Source organism: Trichosurus vulpecula, chromosome 4, assembly GCF_011100635.1.
Source record: "Trichosurus vulpecula isolate mTriVul1 chromosome 4, mTriVul1.pri, whole genome shotgun sequence".
NCBI classification, from domain to species: Eukaryota; Metazoa; Chordata; class Mammalia; order Diprotodontia; family Phalangeridae; genus Trichosurus; species Trichosurus vulpecula.
Genome location: NC_050576.1, coordinates 291,991,270 through 292,008,781, shown reverse-complemented (window position 1 = coordinate 292,008,781; position 17,512 = coordinate 291,991,270). Strand labels below are relative to the sequence as shown.

At 36.8% G+C, this 17,512-nt stretch overlaps 1 protein-coding gene across 9 annotated transcripts in view; it reads left to right on the top strand.

The window, feature by feature from the left end:
• The window catches only part of MAP2 (microtubule associated protein 2), a 97,851-nt gene that overhangs the window by 18,330 nt on the left and 62,009 nt on the right, over positions 1-17,512 (top strand). For 8 of the 9 annotated variants that reach the window (XM_036753764.1, XM_036753763.1, XM_036753760.1 and 5 more), the window contains exon 2: positions 16,084-16,197. The exons of the other annotated variant lie outside the window; for it this stretch is intronic. In XM_036753764.1, coding sequence (XP_036609659.1) covers positions 16,084-16,197 — 114 coding nt within the window. The remainder of the gene's footprint in view (positions 1-16,083; positions 16,198-17,512) is intronic. 9 annotated transcript variants of the gene reach the window in all.

The window sequence follows — 17,512 nt, the reverse complement described above, 5'->3', positions numbered from 1 at the left end:
TCCATCCCTAATCATTAAGGTCTCTAATTAGTAAGCAATTTCCTTCTTCCAGTGAGAAAAGGAGTAATTACAAGGTAAAACTGAAATGATTTCTAAGATCTCTTCCACCCTATGGAGCCAACATAGTGTAATATAGAAATCACTGGATTGGAATTCAGGAAGACTTGAGTTTGAATCCAGAAACTTATCAGCTGTGTGACCCTGGAGGAAGTCACTTAACTTCTCTGGGCCTCAGTTTCCTAATCTGTAAAATGAAGGATTTGGATTCAATGACCTTTGAAGTCCCTTTCAATTCTAAATCTACAATCTTTATAAATAAATATTTGCAAAAATGATACCCTTATATTCACCCCTCACATCCTTTACATACTTATCCTAATATTTAAAATAAAAGAAAAAAACTTTTATTATTCATCAGGTTTTGAAAAAGCTACAATATGTGTTTCTTCTCACATTAGTACCTCAAGTCCTCATGTGGGCATCAAAATACGATTCATAGATATGTGAAAAAAACATTGAAAAGAAGGAATGGCTGTCACTTCCTGTAGAACTTTATTATAGACATGAAAATGCTGACACTAAATGGAAAGAAGTTACTTCTTAAAAAATTAAGTGAATAAAAGTATAATGCAGAGGATCTGTAGAACTAGATTGACTACATTCTATGGATTTCCTGTGAATCTTAATCTCATATGGCTGTGAATCTTAATTTTGTATCTGAAATTAGGCAAAAAGTTTAATTCAAAGAGAACATAAATATACTATTTTAAAAGCCAATATTTTTAAAAACCTTGGTTCACAGGGAGTTTCTTTATTGTGAAGAAAGTAGCAAAATAACACTATTGAGAAAAAAATTAAATTAGGATTAGCTAATGTAAAGAACTGATTCATATCGTAGACACCAATGTAAAAAGGTACCCAAGATTCCATAGTGCCCATTCATGTGTTTTCTATATTATATTCTCAGTAAATATTGTTGACTAACATGAATACCTGATTTTTTTCCCATGCTACTTATTCTTTCTCTTTACAAGTAGGTCATGTAACTGTAATTATCTGTTTTTAAAGCCCAGATTATATGATTATAATATCATGTCACCTGAGAGATTTCGTCAAATGTAAGGTCTTGATTTTTTGCCTTTGTATATTTTGAAGTAGGCCATGTATAATCCAGAAAGAAGGTGGATTGGTTGGTTATATAACAAGATCAAGGACTAAGGGATGGATAGTCTGAGTGTGCACTGTTACACTTTGGAGAAATATTCTGAGGGAGGTTTAAGAAATGACACGGACAAGAGTTACACAGCGGGAGAAACCATGAAGATGTGACCGGCACCACCGGAGGAAGTATCCAAATCAATGAGGCCTTTGATCCGTTGAAGTTCCCAAAGGCCTTCATAGTGATTAAGAAAGTTTAATGGTAATTTAAAATATGCTAATATTTCCCTCACAATGAAATAGCAATTTTTACTTTTATTCCAAACAAATAATTCATAAATCAGACTTTCTACTATTGAGTCTGAGATAAAGTGATTGATGTATTAGGGAATCTTCTTAAATTATTCAACCTCCATCTCATAAAAGACATAATTTTGAAGAGTTGACTAAGTACATTTTATGATTTGTTTTTGCTAGTCATGAGTTCTCATTCTACTTGGAATCAGTAATTTAGAAGCTAAGTAAAGTTTCTCTAACTGAGCTGCCTAATAATAGTAATAACTAACATTTATTAATCATTTTATCTACATTATTTCATTTCTTACAGTAGCCCTTTTAGGTAGGTTTACTATAGATATTATTATACCTATTTTAAAGAAGGGGAAATTTGGGCCTCAAGAGGGGAAATATGTTCCAGGGCTATATAGCTGCAGTCTGACCTATAATTCAGAACCTGGTCTTCTGGATTCCAAGTCTAACAGTGCATCCACATGCTATATTTCCATTGGTTAGCCCAGTGCCTGGCACATAGTAGACACTTAATAAATGCTTGTTTTTTTTGAATAATTCATTGTCTAGGTTCTCCATAAATGGGAAGTCATGACTTATTTAACCAGTGACAAAAAAAAATCTCCAAGTTACATTTACTTCTTGAAAGTTGAGAAGACTAATTGAAATTAATTAAAATCTAGCTAGGAGTAGTGTTATCTTTGCCAGCTTTAAGTTTAGATTATTCTATTTCTTTGATCTCTTTAGATATGAAAAATGTGATATAAAAATAAAGTGACAGTAGCTTTCATCTGATCTAGGGGAAAATCCCACATTAACAAATGTTCTTATTTCTCTAATCAAAGACATCTTTTAAAAATGCATTTCCCTTTTTAAAATATTTTTCTTGATTTCATAGAAACATTTTTGTTGGATATGTTATGTTAACATAATATAGTCACAGTACCCAAACTCCAATTTCACTTCTGTTAGATATCAATAGACCTCTCATTGCTCTCAGGTAGTATGATTCCTGCCTCTTATTTTCACGTTAATTTCTGCCATGATCAAGGACCATATGACAAAAGTTCTAACTTAAAATGAAACCACCAAAGTCTCTAGTTTCAGGAGATTTTATACTTTTGTAATGAAAATTTCTTTATGAAAATATCACCCAGCCACAAGCTCAGCCATAAAAACATGGAGTATTCTGCTGAAACTGCAGGAAGTTTTGAGAGAGGTGGTTGCCGAAGGGCATAAGAACCTGAAAATGGCCTCAGAGAAACTGAGCTATTTTGAGGTCCCTCTTTAGAATCCAAAGGAAGTTGCTGTTTGCTTGGTTCATGGTTTCTGAATATGTGACTAGAAATGTATGTATGTGAAACATGAAAATGATAATAATATCCTGAGGGGGAGAAATGCTTGCTAGGGGCCTGGCCATTGACTGGAATACAATATTCCTTCTCTCATTTTGCCCCAATGAATACAGTCTCACTATGCTTTGCTAAGTTATTTAGGATGCTTTTAAAGAGCTTAATTTTCCTCATTCTCAACATAACTCAAATCTCTCTCCTTTGAAACTTTTTAAATATATGCCAAATAAAGTCCTGTGTTTATAAATGTGGAGTACTGTACTTGATTGCAGTATCATTTGCCCATCAAAGTCAAGCCCTGGCAAAACTGCCTAGTAAGCAGACTTTACCTTTAGTGCCTTTCCCCTTTCAAAATTCTCTTTATTCCTTTTAAAATCCCCAAGTCCCCAGAGGCACTGTGGTATCCTCTACTATATGGGTGAGCTGATGTAGATTTCTCCATTCCTCAACTTTTTCTGACTCTCTAATGATCATTGAAACTTAGACATTCTAGTGACCAATTTCATTAGGATCCTGATTACCTGATAAATCAATCAGAATAGGATTATCTGAGAAACCAATCAGAGCTAAGGCATTAATGTCTGATTCGTATGTTGGCCCACTTTGATAACTTAAATTTTAAGAGGCCTTCAATGTCTTAAGGAAATAAATAATGTTATCATTTCAAGGATGATATAACCATGTCCTGTGCTCAGCTCCCATTTTTAAAAATCCCTCACAGTTTCACCATTGTGACACTGAAAACTGTACGCAAGGTGTCTGTATGGCTGGTACTCAACATAGCATAGGCCTTTAATCAATAGGTGTTGAATTGAATAGAGGAGAGATGCCATGATGCAAAATAGAATAAGTATCTATTTGGAAGAACTATAAGAAGACAAATGTAGTTAATTTTAAAATATGTGTGTGTGTGTGTGTGTGTGTGTGTGTGTGTGTGTGTGTGTATGATTGTCAGCACACCTGAAACTATTCTAGTAGTTTCTGACAAAGGGAGAGCCAAGAAGTAACAGAATACAAAAGTATTTGTGTTGGGGCACCTTAATCTATGTGATACCATGCAAAGCACCAGGTCTCATCTTTTAAAGTCCTCCTCAGATGATTCATCATGGTGAGAAGATAATATAGGCAATATACAAAGGATTTCTGATTTTGTCAGTCTGAGGATTGTGTGGACATTTTACTCCCTCTTAGGGGCATTGGAGCACAGAGAAAGAAGTGGCTCGCCTGAGGTCACAGAGTGGTAGGTATAAGCAGATAGATTTGAACTCAGGTCTTCTTCATTCAAAGCCCATAACTTTGTCTATTATACCATGCTGCCTTTACGGTAATAATTAATGTAGGGAATAGGGACTGGATTTGTGATTTTTTTGGTGTAGTGAGCTCTAATCATTACAAGTTAGCACCTTCTCTGCAACTTATATTTAGTCTTAGACTCTACAAAGTAGAGTGTTGCTTAGAACACTCCAAAATTAATTTCCTTGCCCAGGGTGATAGTCAGTATGTGTCAAAGACAGGTCTTGAACCTGGGTCTTCCTGGCTTTAGGTACAGCTCTCTATCCACTGAACCCTGCTGTTCTCTATAATTAAACTATCACATTTATTAATGGCAATATAGTATTCTCTATGTCCAAGTAAAATCACTAATATCCAATTTTAGTTCAGCAGATTTCAAAAGGAAAATTGATAAATAGGCATCTGTATGTTAAAATGAATTGTCAAAAAAAACTTATATTTTCTATCACTGATTCTCTATGAACTCTAAGTAAAGGAACTTCTGTGTCACCTCGTGAAAGAGATTTTTAAAAATCATATTTCTCATGAGACTTTTTGTATAAATTCAGGGTCAAAAGAATTACTTTCATTCCAGATAGTATTTGGCATTGAAAAGGTGAATCTTTATATATGTCTTTGCTTTTTGCCATCACTATAAATCCAAACAGAACTTCGAAATATCAGCATTTCTTTTATTGCTTTAATTAATGGGAATTATCATACAAGGCCCCTTCCAACCCTAAGATCCTTTGGCTGTCTGCCACCTCTACTTAATGGTAATGTGATCTCTACTAATAATTACAATATATTTACTTAGACCTTTTCTAAGAAATAGATTCTTTAGCATTTCAAATGGCACATGGTTTCATTAGCTTGGATGCTCCTCCAATACCAGTCTCAACCTTTCAGTGCTTTTGTAGATGCTCTTTGTGAGTTGCTTTGGCCAAATAGTATCACCAGGTGTCCAGCATTCTGGTGACCAGGTGACAGACACACAGGTGGTCTTCAGGCCTGCATGGCAAACCTGCCAATGCTTGTGTCCCATGAAAATATCCTTACAGGACCAACGGTTTCCTTCCATTGTGAACAGGAAGCAGAGGTGAGATCTGCACAACGTTACAGCAGTAAAGACAATCAGATGCCATAGCAGATAATATAATAGCCTTGGAGTCAGAAAGACCTAGGTTTCAAATGCTGCATGTGAATTTTATTAATTGTGGGACCCTGGACACTCAAGCTCAGTTTTATTATCATTCAATTGGGGGTTATAATAGCTCTAGCCCTTATCTTGGAGAGTTGTTGTGGGAATCAAACAAAATTATGGATGAATAGCATTTTGCAAACTTAAAGCTCTAGCTAACTGTGCTCTGTCCTATGACTACCACTGTCATGACTAACAGCACTATCACTGTTGCTGTTACACTGTGTCAGGTGTTATTAGCTAAAGAATCAGGCTTTGTCATGGACTTAGTCCTCTTATGTTCCTACCTTTTTAACCATTTCTTTTCAAATTCAAGATTAGAAGATATCTTAGTGCGATGGAAGAATTTAAACTAATCTCCCTCCAAACATAGAGGCACTTCATTCACAACCCAGAATCCCCAACCTCCCTTTTTTTTAATTCTGATCTTCATCTGTGCTTTACCTTCATCTAACAGTACTTTCTATTTTTTCTCTTTTTTAAAATATTTATTGATTTATTTTTAGTTTTCAACATTCACTTCCATAAGATTTTGAATTCCAAATTTCTGCCCTTCTCTTTCCTCTCCCCACCCCACAGTACTTTCTCATAGTAAAATTTTCCCATTTCTTCTTACCAAGGCAATCTTTGGCTTCTCTATTAATGATAATGACATTGTCATTTTAAAAATATGTTTGAATAGAATAAGCACCAAGATTTGGGCTAGAGTTTTATAACCTGTACAGTTGTGATACATTTTAGTCAAATGAAACTGAATTTAAAAGATCCCCGGAAAGCTTTAGACTATATAGTACTTAAGTTTGTTGTTCAGTCATTTTCAGTTGTGTCCAACTCTTCATGCCCCCATTTGTGGCTTTCTTAGCAAAGATACTGGAGTGGTTTGCCATTTCCTTCTCCAGTTTATTTTATGGATGAGGAACTGAGGCAAACAGGATTAAGTGACTTGCCCAGGGTCACAGAGCTAGTAACTGTCTGAGGCCAGAATTGAACTCAGAAAGAGGAATCTTCCTGACTTCAGGCCTGGCACTCTATCCACTACAATATCTATTTGCCCAAATGGTACAGAACAGCAGAAAGAATACTGGACTGGTAGTAAGAAGAAAGCCATTGAAATTCTAGTTTTGTTACTTTCCTCTTTGGTGTTAGGCCATCTACTCCCCATACTATCCCCTATCTGGTCTACAGTTTGCTATAAAATGAGGAAATCAGATAGCTAATGTCCCTTCAAGGTCCAAATCTATGATCTTGCAATAATGAATTGTATTAAAAACATTGTAGAGCAATTTATAAATTTCACGGGCAAAAGTTACAGGTTATTTCTGTTTCTCATATTTATTTCAGGTCAGAAAAATAATAAGACCCTACTTTGACACATATACTGACACGTATTTTATTTAACCACTATAGTCCCAGAACACTTACACTCCACCAAAAACCCCATAGAAATAAGACAAAAATGTGACAAATAGAAACCTCTGCTAGCTACCACCACAACATACTGAGCTCCTGTCTTTCCCTTTCTCTGACTGGGCTCCAGTCCTAGGAAATGTCTATAGATAGCTTTGTTTTGAGGGTCATAGATTTAGGCTGGAAGGAACCTTAGCGGTCATCTTACTCTATGATGCAAAGAAGCCATTTCTATTCTGATCTTTCATATATCTTTTCTCCTCTCTGTGAACTATAGACTTCATGTGGCTATTTGCATGGTTCAAAATATCTATTTTTTCACTGATTTTCACAGATTTTCTGTGACCTGTGTATTCCTTAGATTAAATCCTTGGCAAGCTAAGGTAGTGCTCAAAGACTTTCATTTGATAAGAAGATGGTGACAGCGAGGCTAGCATTAGGGTTTGCCCCAACAAAGAAGCACACAGAAGAAAAAAAAAAACTTGCATTGGTATAGACTACAATTCAAATCCTAGGCAGTCCACCCCCTAAATGAATATCCAGGCAGAAGTATGGATAGATCAGCACAATGTCATCAACACTACTGGGAAAAATGGGAAAAATACATATTCCCTGCCCTCTCTACTGAATTATAAGATCCTTAAAATAAAAATTATGTTATTTAACTCCATATCCTCTGTTGTACCCAACATTGTGACTTACATATAATAGTCGCTCAGTAAATATTCGTTCAAGGAACAAATTGATATCTGATTGATCCTGAGACAAAAGCTTCATTTCCTAGAAAAGGGCTGACACATGTTGAGTACATACCTGCTCCCTGTCATTTCATTAATAGTAAGCTAGTAGATGTCACATAGAAAAGTTATATTCTTGACAAAGCCATATGATCTCCCAAAACCATCTATATATTTCCTCCACCTCTACCTAAAATATCAGTCAAAGATTTAAATATTGCCAGTCAATGGAATTTCTAATGTACTGTTCTATATGAGGAATTGTATATAAGCCAGAATGGAATACCTAATAGTCTGACTAATAAGCCAAACTACATCATGTTATATCAGTTAACCAGAAAAAGAAATGTGTATGCCTCTTTTCAACAGTAAATGTCCTTGGAGAAAGCTACTGGACCAAACTTTTCATTCTGTATTATGGTCAGACTCCTTTTATAATTAGTAGGAGTCTGGTTGGAGAAGAGACCATAGAATCTGGCACATTTTATGAATTTTTAATGCAGAGGTGCCAGGGAAACCAAAAGCAAGCTGGTCCTTGAGTTTTCTTCATTACCAGTTGCATGCAAGGAAACAAGCTTCATAGGAACGATTTATTTTTCCAAATTAACCAGGAGTAAGAGCGAAGAATTTTTCTTATTTCCTTGTTTTTGGAATTAATCAAGGGCATTTATTTAACAGAGAGCTGCACTCTACACAGTGTTTTCTTGTTGACAAGTTTCCATGTCGGCAGCAATTAGCATTGGTTTCCTGGGTAACCGTTCTGTACCCTACTGAGAGAAACCTTTTCTTGACAGGAGCATTCTGTCTGAAAGTGTTTTGTTTTCCCTGTTTCATGAGCTTATGGTAGACTTGCTTTATTTTATTTCTTTTCACATAGCATTATTATACCTTTTCCCCCTTAAACACAGCAAAATCGTTGGCTCTTCTATTCCATCTGGTTGTATTTACTTGCATTGTACCTTGCTTCTCATCTTTTAACCACAACCTGCAAGAAATCAGCATAAACACCCTCTCGGGGATATGCCAAGTTTCTTTGGACTTCTCATTCTGAATCTAATTAGCGGAATTGTTGAATATTCAAGCAATCACAGCTGGTCTTGATGATAACCTTTAGGTTACACATTGGGAAAAAAAAGTTCTGTGTGCCTGAGATGGACTCATATACCTTAAATCATTGCACATAAGAGCTGGAAAGGATCTTAGAGCTTATCTAGTCCAAATATTTCATTCCTTCATCTTACAGAAAAGTAAACTGAGGCTGAAAGATGTAATGACATGTCTTGGAAGCTAGCTGTAATTTTCCAATGCTATGCGACTAGTCCCAAATCTGCTGTTTCCATTGCTGGGAGATAGTGGGGAGCAATTTTGATAGCAGTGTATGATGAAGTAACAAATGTCTGGTATCAAGAGACTATTTCACTAGGGCTGTAAGACAGTATTAGTATGGATTGAAAATACTCACCGAAGTCGTGAAGAATGAGTCATAATGATGGAAGAATCTAGTAGCTTGAAGTAGTAATAAATGTTTGGGCACTTTGGTGGTTTGGGACCTTTTATAATGCCAAGAAAGGTATTGCAGAAAATATATTATTGCCTCACAGAAAGGGATGGGGGCAGCTCGGTGGTGCAGTAGATAGAGCACTGGCCCTGGAGTCAGGAGGGCCTGAGTTCAAATCTGGCCTCAGATACTTGACGCTTACTAGCTGTGCGATCTTGAGCAAGTCACTTAACCCTAATTTCCTCACCCCACCCCCCAAAAAGATGTGCCTTTTAGAGCATTACAGTTGAAATAGATTGCATAGCAGTAGTTGGAAATACTCTTAGTAGAGTGGTGATGAAGCAATCCTTCAGTTAATAGTTCATTACTAAAGAGGCAGGGAGCTCTTGGTAGGTCAAATGTGTCCCTACGTATTCTGTTATCAAATTTCCAATGCATTGCAAGATGAAGTAACTAAATGATGATTAAGTCTCCAAAATATAGGACAAGAAGAGTGTTTTTTTCATAGGAAATATCATCTTTGGAGCCAAGTTCCATATTTTATTGATATGATTAATATTATACAAATAAGAGAACACTGCCTTCTGTAGTTTGTCCCTGCTTTTCAGATGTCAAGGACCCCTTTGGATGAGTAGATTTGTCACTTACCTTTTTCATTCACCTATGTAATGTTGTGGATGTTCAGTGATTTCACTTGTGTCTGACTCTCCCTGAGCCCATTTGGGGATTTCTTGACAAAGATACTAGATAATGCTTTGCCATTTCCTTCTCCAGCTCATTTTACAGATGAGGAAACTGAGGCCAACAGGGTTAAGTGACTTGCCCAGGGTCAAGCAGCTAATAGGCATCTGAGGCAGGATTTGAACTCACAAAGTTGAGCCTTCCCAACTCTAGGCCCAGTACTCTATCCACTGTGCCACCTAGCTGCCCCTCCTATATAATAGCATATATATATATATATATATGTCACCTCCATTCTTCTTTGCTATGTCACCAAGAAAGTTTTCTGTCTGAAGTTTCAGACCGCCAAAATTAGTCTTCCCAGCATTTTACCCCCATAGGACAGGATAAAGGAATGCTATGGTCTGACTTCTAATTCCAGAAAATTTTACAAAACACCTACTATGTGAATAGGTCAGCTAAATTGATTACCCATGACTTGTCTGTGACCCTTTAGCAGTGTACTGTACTAGTGCCTACTGTGTACAGAATGCTGTACTAGGCCTTCAAGGATATACAGGGATTTTGACAAGACATAAGTAAGTACCTGCCCTCCTGGAGTTAATTCTTGGTTTCTCTTTTTGTTGGCTCCTCATTGTTATTTATTTAGGGCAGAAGAGCTGGAGGAAGTTGTAATAGGCAGAAAATAAGAGAATTGACTGGAGGCTAAATTTGGCAAGTGAGAAACAAAAGCCCATAATTAAAACAAACAAAAACTCCTTTAATTGTCAGACTTCCAGAGTTCAGATTTTATGAATCTCTTTGTTTTGTTTTGTATGTTTGTCATTACTCTTTCCTGAACTTTAACTGAACCCTAACTAAAAGCCCAAGTCCCTACAGCCATTGTCTAAAGATGTCGATTCCACAGTAGCTTCCCTATTTATAGACTCCATTAGGATGAGGCTCTCTCTTCTTTTTGCAGTGATCTCACTGTTTTGCCACAATGACTGAGCTTTCTCTGTCACAAAAATATCCAGGGAAGACTCCAGAATCAATTTTACTTCCTAAAATGCCCTAAAACAAATTCTGTGGGGTGTTTTTTTTATATTTACCCTGATTAAAATTTTATTTTCTGCAACTTTCTGCAACTTCCTAACAACAATATTGTACACTTTCCCTGCCCCCGGATCTCCCAAAGAAACTCATCAGCATGAGAGATGAAACTTAGCTTTTAACCAGCATTTGATGACAAATCTTCTGTGAATACACAGAACATCTGTGTGATTTTGTGGGGAGATTCCTCCATCTGTGGCTTGTTATATAAGTCCCAGGGAGTTTACTGAAGCACCCAGAGGGTGAGTGACTTGTCCATGGCTATATAGCTTATAAACATCAAAGGTGACCTCAGGCCCAGCACTCTATCTACTATTCCACACATTTGTCTAATTGATCGTGTTCAAGAGGCTTATCAACAGCTTGGCAGAGAGGTGATTATTTTTTAAACCATAACTCCTAAAGGCCATTTGCTAAGCTAAAAAGGGCCAGGCTTTGCGATTATAGGCCCTTAAGTTCTTGCATGAAATCTCAGTGCTGCAAGAATCTGTGATTTAGATATCGGTATTTTAAAATGATATTATACAAGCTATATAATGCTATTTTATCTAATAAACCTATACTTTTAGTGTGGTTAAAAGGAGACACTTTCTTTGGGCAATCCCCCCCAAATACAAGAATAAAATAATTATAACATATTCAAAACATCAAAGATAAAGCATATCCTATTCTCAAAGACTGAGTACTGTACCTTCTAATAAATATCTGATAGGTGCAAAACATTGCTGTAGACGAAGTTGACCAAGGCTCCACTTTGGCTGCATGGATATGAATCACTATTAGATGGCCATAAAGTGATCACAAGGTCATAGGTCAAGGTGAACTCTTTTGGTAGACTAAAACAGGTAAACACCTGTCTGAAATTTAGGGTTGTTTCTCAATATTGAACTTGATGTTTAGAAACAAGTGATTTACCATAAGCATATAAACATTCTACCAGAAGTGAATACATTTGCTCAGGCAGATTATGTTGCTTCTAGGAGAAGACTATTGTTCAGGCATTCAGTTGTGTCTGACTCTTCATGACCCTGTGGGACCATATGACACCAATGCTATCCGTGGGGTTTTCTTGGCAAAAATAATGGAATGGTTTGCCATTTCTTTCTCCAGTGCATTAAGGAAGAGACCACTGATCTCAAATAAGTGACTACTTTCTTCTCATCCTCCTTTTCGTTCAATCTCTGGGCTAATTTCACTTTTGCATTTGCCTTGGCAATTACGAAAAGGGAGGAGTTTCAGTAATTTCTCCAAGGAGAAATAATACAGAATGGCTACTGGTAGTACAATGAGAAACACCAAACTCTCTTTTGTACAGTCGAAGGAGGGGAGGAGGGATGGGGTTCACTGAGTCATTCAGTCAGGTGGCCAGTCATTGAGATGGGAAACATGCCTCTATCCTAATTATAGTTCTCCCGCCGCAAATGCCCCCCAAACATATCTTCTGAAGATGGAGCAATTTGGAGGTTTGGTTTGTTTGGTTTTTTTAAATGACCTAGAATCAAATTTAATTTCACTTTGGGTCAAGCTACCTAGATGTCTAGGCTGTGAGACATGGTAATATTTATCAGATATTTCAGACTTTACTTTTAGGACTACTACTGATTATATTTGCTCTTATAACTCTCAAAAATTCATTTCAGGGATTTAAAAATCCAAAACAATGCCTCCACCACCATTTGTGAATGGGATGGGACAAGACCCATGATTTCATTGGTATAGAGAATTCCTAACAGGAAAACTCCTTTTATTGACGCACATTGGCACCTTCTCTGTAAATGATAGTCTGTTGTTTTTGCATGCAAATTTTGAGTAATGAATCTAGGAGCAGGTTAACACTTCAACTTTAACCAAAACTTAATTAGAAAAACATTTTTTTTGAACTGTGCTTCTCCATATATGTGCACTGATACATTATTTCTTTGGGTTCCAGTCCCTGTCCTGCCATTTGGCAGTCTGACCTCAGCACTAGGTTACATCACCTTCTTAGACCTGCAAAAGGAGTTGGGACTAGAAAATCTCCAGGGCCTTGCCAGACCTTATAATGTGTGTCAATGACATATTTCCCATTCGCCATTTTTAAGGAATGCTGGGATAAGAAATGACATGAAAGTGGAGCTTTGGTCAGCTTCTTTGGAAGAGCTTTGCACATAGTAGGTACTTGATACTTGGTGAATTGAACAAAATCATTTGTAATCATTGTGTTCTGTTCATGATTAGTTAGCAGAAGGTTTAAGGTTGAAATCAGATTCAAGTGCTTGAAACTGTACATAGGTTCATATACATTTTCTACCCTACCCTGATGATAATGATAATGGCTTTAAGGTTTGCAAAGCACTGTTCTTATTGGATCCTCACAACCCTATGAGGCAGGTGCTGTTACTATCCCCATTAACAGATGAGGGAGCTGAAGCTACAAGGGACTTGAACCCAGTTATTCCTGACTACACATACAGCACTATGCGCCACTCTTCCCCCTAATATTTAAGAACCCATACCTTTTACGTTAATAGATTAGATGGCGTTTGATTTATATAACCATTGATAAAAACTTAGCATACCCCTTTAAAAGAAACTAATCAATCTCATTCCTGTAGAACAGTTGATGAAAGTCATCATACCCCTCCTTTGAGGAAAGAAGTGGGAAACAATGGTTATGTAATACTTATATTGTTAAATGTTGTCACTTTACCTGTCAGTTTTGCTTAACTGTTTTTCGTTGTTCCAAGGGAGAATTCAGTGGGATTTGACATATGGGAAAATGGGTCTAAAAAATAAAATGCACCATTAAAATGTGGAGGAAAAACAGGTTAGACAGTCTACAACCGTACTTTACTGTACCCAACTGACTATGAGCAAACATTAACCATGGAATTGAATTTCTCCGTGTGTGTGATGTTGGAGTCATCCTTAACTCTTCCCTCTCCTTTGCCTCTCATTTGCAATTAGTTACCAAGTCTTGTCAGTTGTACCTGCATGTTACGGCTTGCTTCCATGTCCTACTTGCTACTCACAGCCACTGCGCTAACTCAGGCTTCATCACCTCTTCCTTTGGCTATTACAATAGCCTCCTAATTGTCATAGCAATGTCTCCCTCACCACTCCGTCCTTCACACAGCTACAAAGCTGACATTCCTAGAGCATACTCTTGCTCAAGAAGTTCCAATGATGCTTGCCGCTGTAAAAAAGTACAAATTCTTCTTATTGGCTTCACAATTTGGTTCCAACCCACCTTTCCAGGACTGTTACACCCTATTCTATACTCTACTATCTAACAAAACTGGTTTGTTTGGTGTTCCTTGTGTACAAGGCTTCTATCCATTTAAATTCCCATAATCTTGCTTTTCCAAGGCTTTCATCCATGCATTGAATGAACTCTTTCCTCAACTCTGCCTAAGAAAATCCTTATTTCTTCAAAGATCAGTTCAAGTGTTACTTCCTACAAGAAATCTAGTCTGATTCTGCCCCACCCCAGTTGCTAGTGTCTTCCCCCTAGAAATTATTTTACATATATTTTGTGCTTAGTGTTCTATGCACATGTTTCCTCTAATAGAATTTAATCTCTTTTAGGGCAGACTGTTTAATCTTTATATTTATATAATCTTTATCTTTAATCTTTATGTCCCTAGCACCAAAGACAGTGTTCAGCATATAATAATCTCTTAATAAATGCTTGTCAGTTGTACATCTTACCCTTTCCTTCCAGCCTTGACTTTGGAGTACAATATACACTTGGTGACTTTGAATAATCTTTAAATTAACTATATTAATATTGAGTAAAATAAAAGGGAAAATTTAGTATAAAGGATTGAAAATCCTAACTCAAGTTAGCTTAAATATGCTTACCCGTGACCAGGGCCCTAAAGGTTTCTATCCCAATTGTGGAATACCTATTACCAATTATGGCTATAAAGAATTGCTTAAACTTAGGTGAAATATCAGGCAAATAGGAAAAGGTCATCAATTCAGCTCCTTTTAAAATCTGCTAGAGTAAATACATGGGAATACTCAATATGAATATATTATATATAATGTATATGTATATATGTTAACCCACAGCTCAGTTGATTATGAACTTTAAGAGGTCATGTAGTTTTCTTCTTTTAGGTTCTAGGCATACTCATGTAGCATACTAGGACACAGGATCTCATTTCCAAAAGCATTGGGTTAGAAATCAAGATTTAAGGATACTTTTTTTATTCCTCTGCTTAGTTCTATATTTAAAAGGCAACATGGATAGATAACTTTAGCCCATATCACAATAAAATTGCACTATAGTACATAGTGGAAAAGATTGTGGAAGCTACCATCAAAAGACCTAGGATGAAGGGCCCAGCTCTATGACATATTAGCTTGTTGACCTTTGACAAGCCGCTAACTGTTTCTCAGTCTCAGTTTCCTGATTTGCAAAGTAGGGGTTATGATAGTTCTGCAAACAACTACCTCAGAGTATTGTAAAGAGAGTACTCTACAAATGTGAGGAAGTCCTACTATGAACAACCCTTTCTCATATTTCTAGGGTGATTTCGCTAGACAGGCTTTCCACGGGTTTACTTTTTATCCTTTAATATTTTTACTCCAAGAACCTCTCACTCAAGGCCTTCTCTTGTGGTAAAAGGGCAAACCGAGGCTCATGAAGGCCTAATAGCTATGCCAGAAGAACACAAACTCTGGAAGGTCCTATAAAACCTTCTCATTCTTGGGGACTTTTCCTTCAAGAACACCTCACTCAAGCCTTCCTCCTGTTGTATAAAGGTAAGCCTGGTTTCATCAGGGCTCAAAACCTATGTCAGAAGAACACAAATTAGGGAAATATCTACCTTTCTCCCATCTATCTACCTAAGAGAGGAACTATTTGTAGATTTAACACTGGTTTGTCCCTGTAAGTAGAAGATAAAAGGTTATGATGTACTTACCATGCTTTATTTTCTATTAGAGTTATTTTCATGTGTGCATTTTTTATTTTCTTTACTGAGGCATTCACTCAGTAATGGCAGGGTCAGTACTGAGATCTTGGTCATCTCCTTGGCACCCTACCACAATATTTTTGTACATAGTAGGCAACCTATAATTGCTTATTGAACTGAATTCAATTGAATTTTAAGTCAAATAAAATCAGTAAGTCTTTGATGTTGCTTATATCATTTTATATTTTCCTGCTTACTATTCTTTATATTTTTTTATTTGCCTACACTAGGAGTTCTAATGTTTTTTTTTAAGAATAGCTTTTTTGAATAATCTCTTTTTTTAAACATATTTTTGTTGAGGTTGGAGAAAACAGGTTTAGAAAACCTTATCTTTTGGTACTGATATTTCCCCCTTTCTCCACCCACTTTTCATTACATTGATAAAAATTATTTTTCTCCTCTCTGCTTCTCCTTTTGCCGCTGTTTATTACAGAAGAAGTATCAGCAAGGATAGTCCAAGTAGTAACGGCGGAAGCTGTTGCAGTCCTGAAAGGTGAACAAGAGAAAGAAGCCCAGCATAAAGACCAGCCTGCAGGACTCCCTATAGGTAAATCCAGGAGCTTGCCAGGGTTGTCTATACTTCCTGTCCCTATCTGGTCCTCAATCTGTATCAGTTCTGCTTTACTGGGGTGGCTAAGGTTGCCGTGGCATTCTAGGCCTTAGGCCATCTTTTATAAGCAGGAAATTCCAAGTATCCTGAGTGCCCTTTGGGATAGGCAGATTTTGAGTTTCTATCCTAATTAGTTCCCTCAGTTCTTTTATCCACTTAGAACTAGGTCAATTAGAGAAAACTCTAGTTCAATCAGGAAAAGTCATGTTATAACTGCATAGCTTTAAGCATAAAGAAAGAATCCTTCTCCTTCCCCTTTTTTCTTACCTCCAACCAGTTATCAAATTTTGGTTTCAGAGCTTCCATAAAACCTCTCTTCCATCATTTCCTCTCTATTTCAACTGCTATAATCCAGTATAGGCCCTTATTACCCACATCCTGGACTATTTCTATAGCATCCTAACAGGGCTTAGTATTTTGGGGCTACAAGTTGAAAGGACTTTCAGGGCCATCTGCTCTATTTCACCCCTTATCTTGTAAATGGGGCAACTAAGGTCCAGAGGTCCATTCTCTAATCTATGCTTTAGAGAGCTACCAAGCTCCTCTTCCTGTTGCAGAGATCCAATCTTATCCCTCCTTTACTCAAACAAACAACAAACTCTTCAGTGGCTTCTTATTGCCTGTGAAGTAAAATTCAAATTTCTTTGTCATTCAAGGCTCTCTGCCCATTGGTAATACCCTGCCATTTCAGCCTCCCTGCTCCCCTGTATGCAAGTCAAATTAGACTATTCTTTGTTTCCTGAACATACCCTTTTACCTTTTCCTTGAGTATCTTCCCAACCTATAAAGTCCACTTTCAGGAGCACTTATGTAGCCTGGAAAAGGCCACTATCTCAAACTTCACACAGCACTTTGTCTTGTACTTTATGTGTATTATTTTGTATATAGTATTCTATGTTTGTACCTTATGCCCATACTAAGCTGAATGAAGGTAGGAAATTCATTTAACTTTCAGTCTCCTCTTCCAACCACCATTTTTCTTCACACAGTAAATCTTCAAAGAAAATATTGAATTAAAGAGCCCATCACCTCGGCTTGTCATTTTCCTTTTACCTAGGAAAATTATTGAAAATGTAGTTCCAATGACAATGACATTTCATATTTGTATAATGCTTTTCCAAAGTGTTCTTCCTATAGCAGCATTGTAAGGTAGGTAGTATATTATTATCCCCAATTTACTGATGAGAAAACTATGGATTAGAAAACCAAAACAATTTGTTTAGGATCACACACCTAGGAAGAAGTGAAGCCA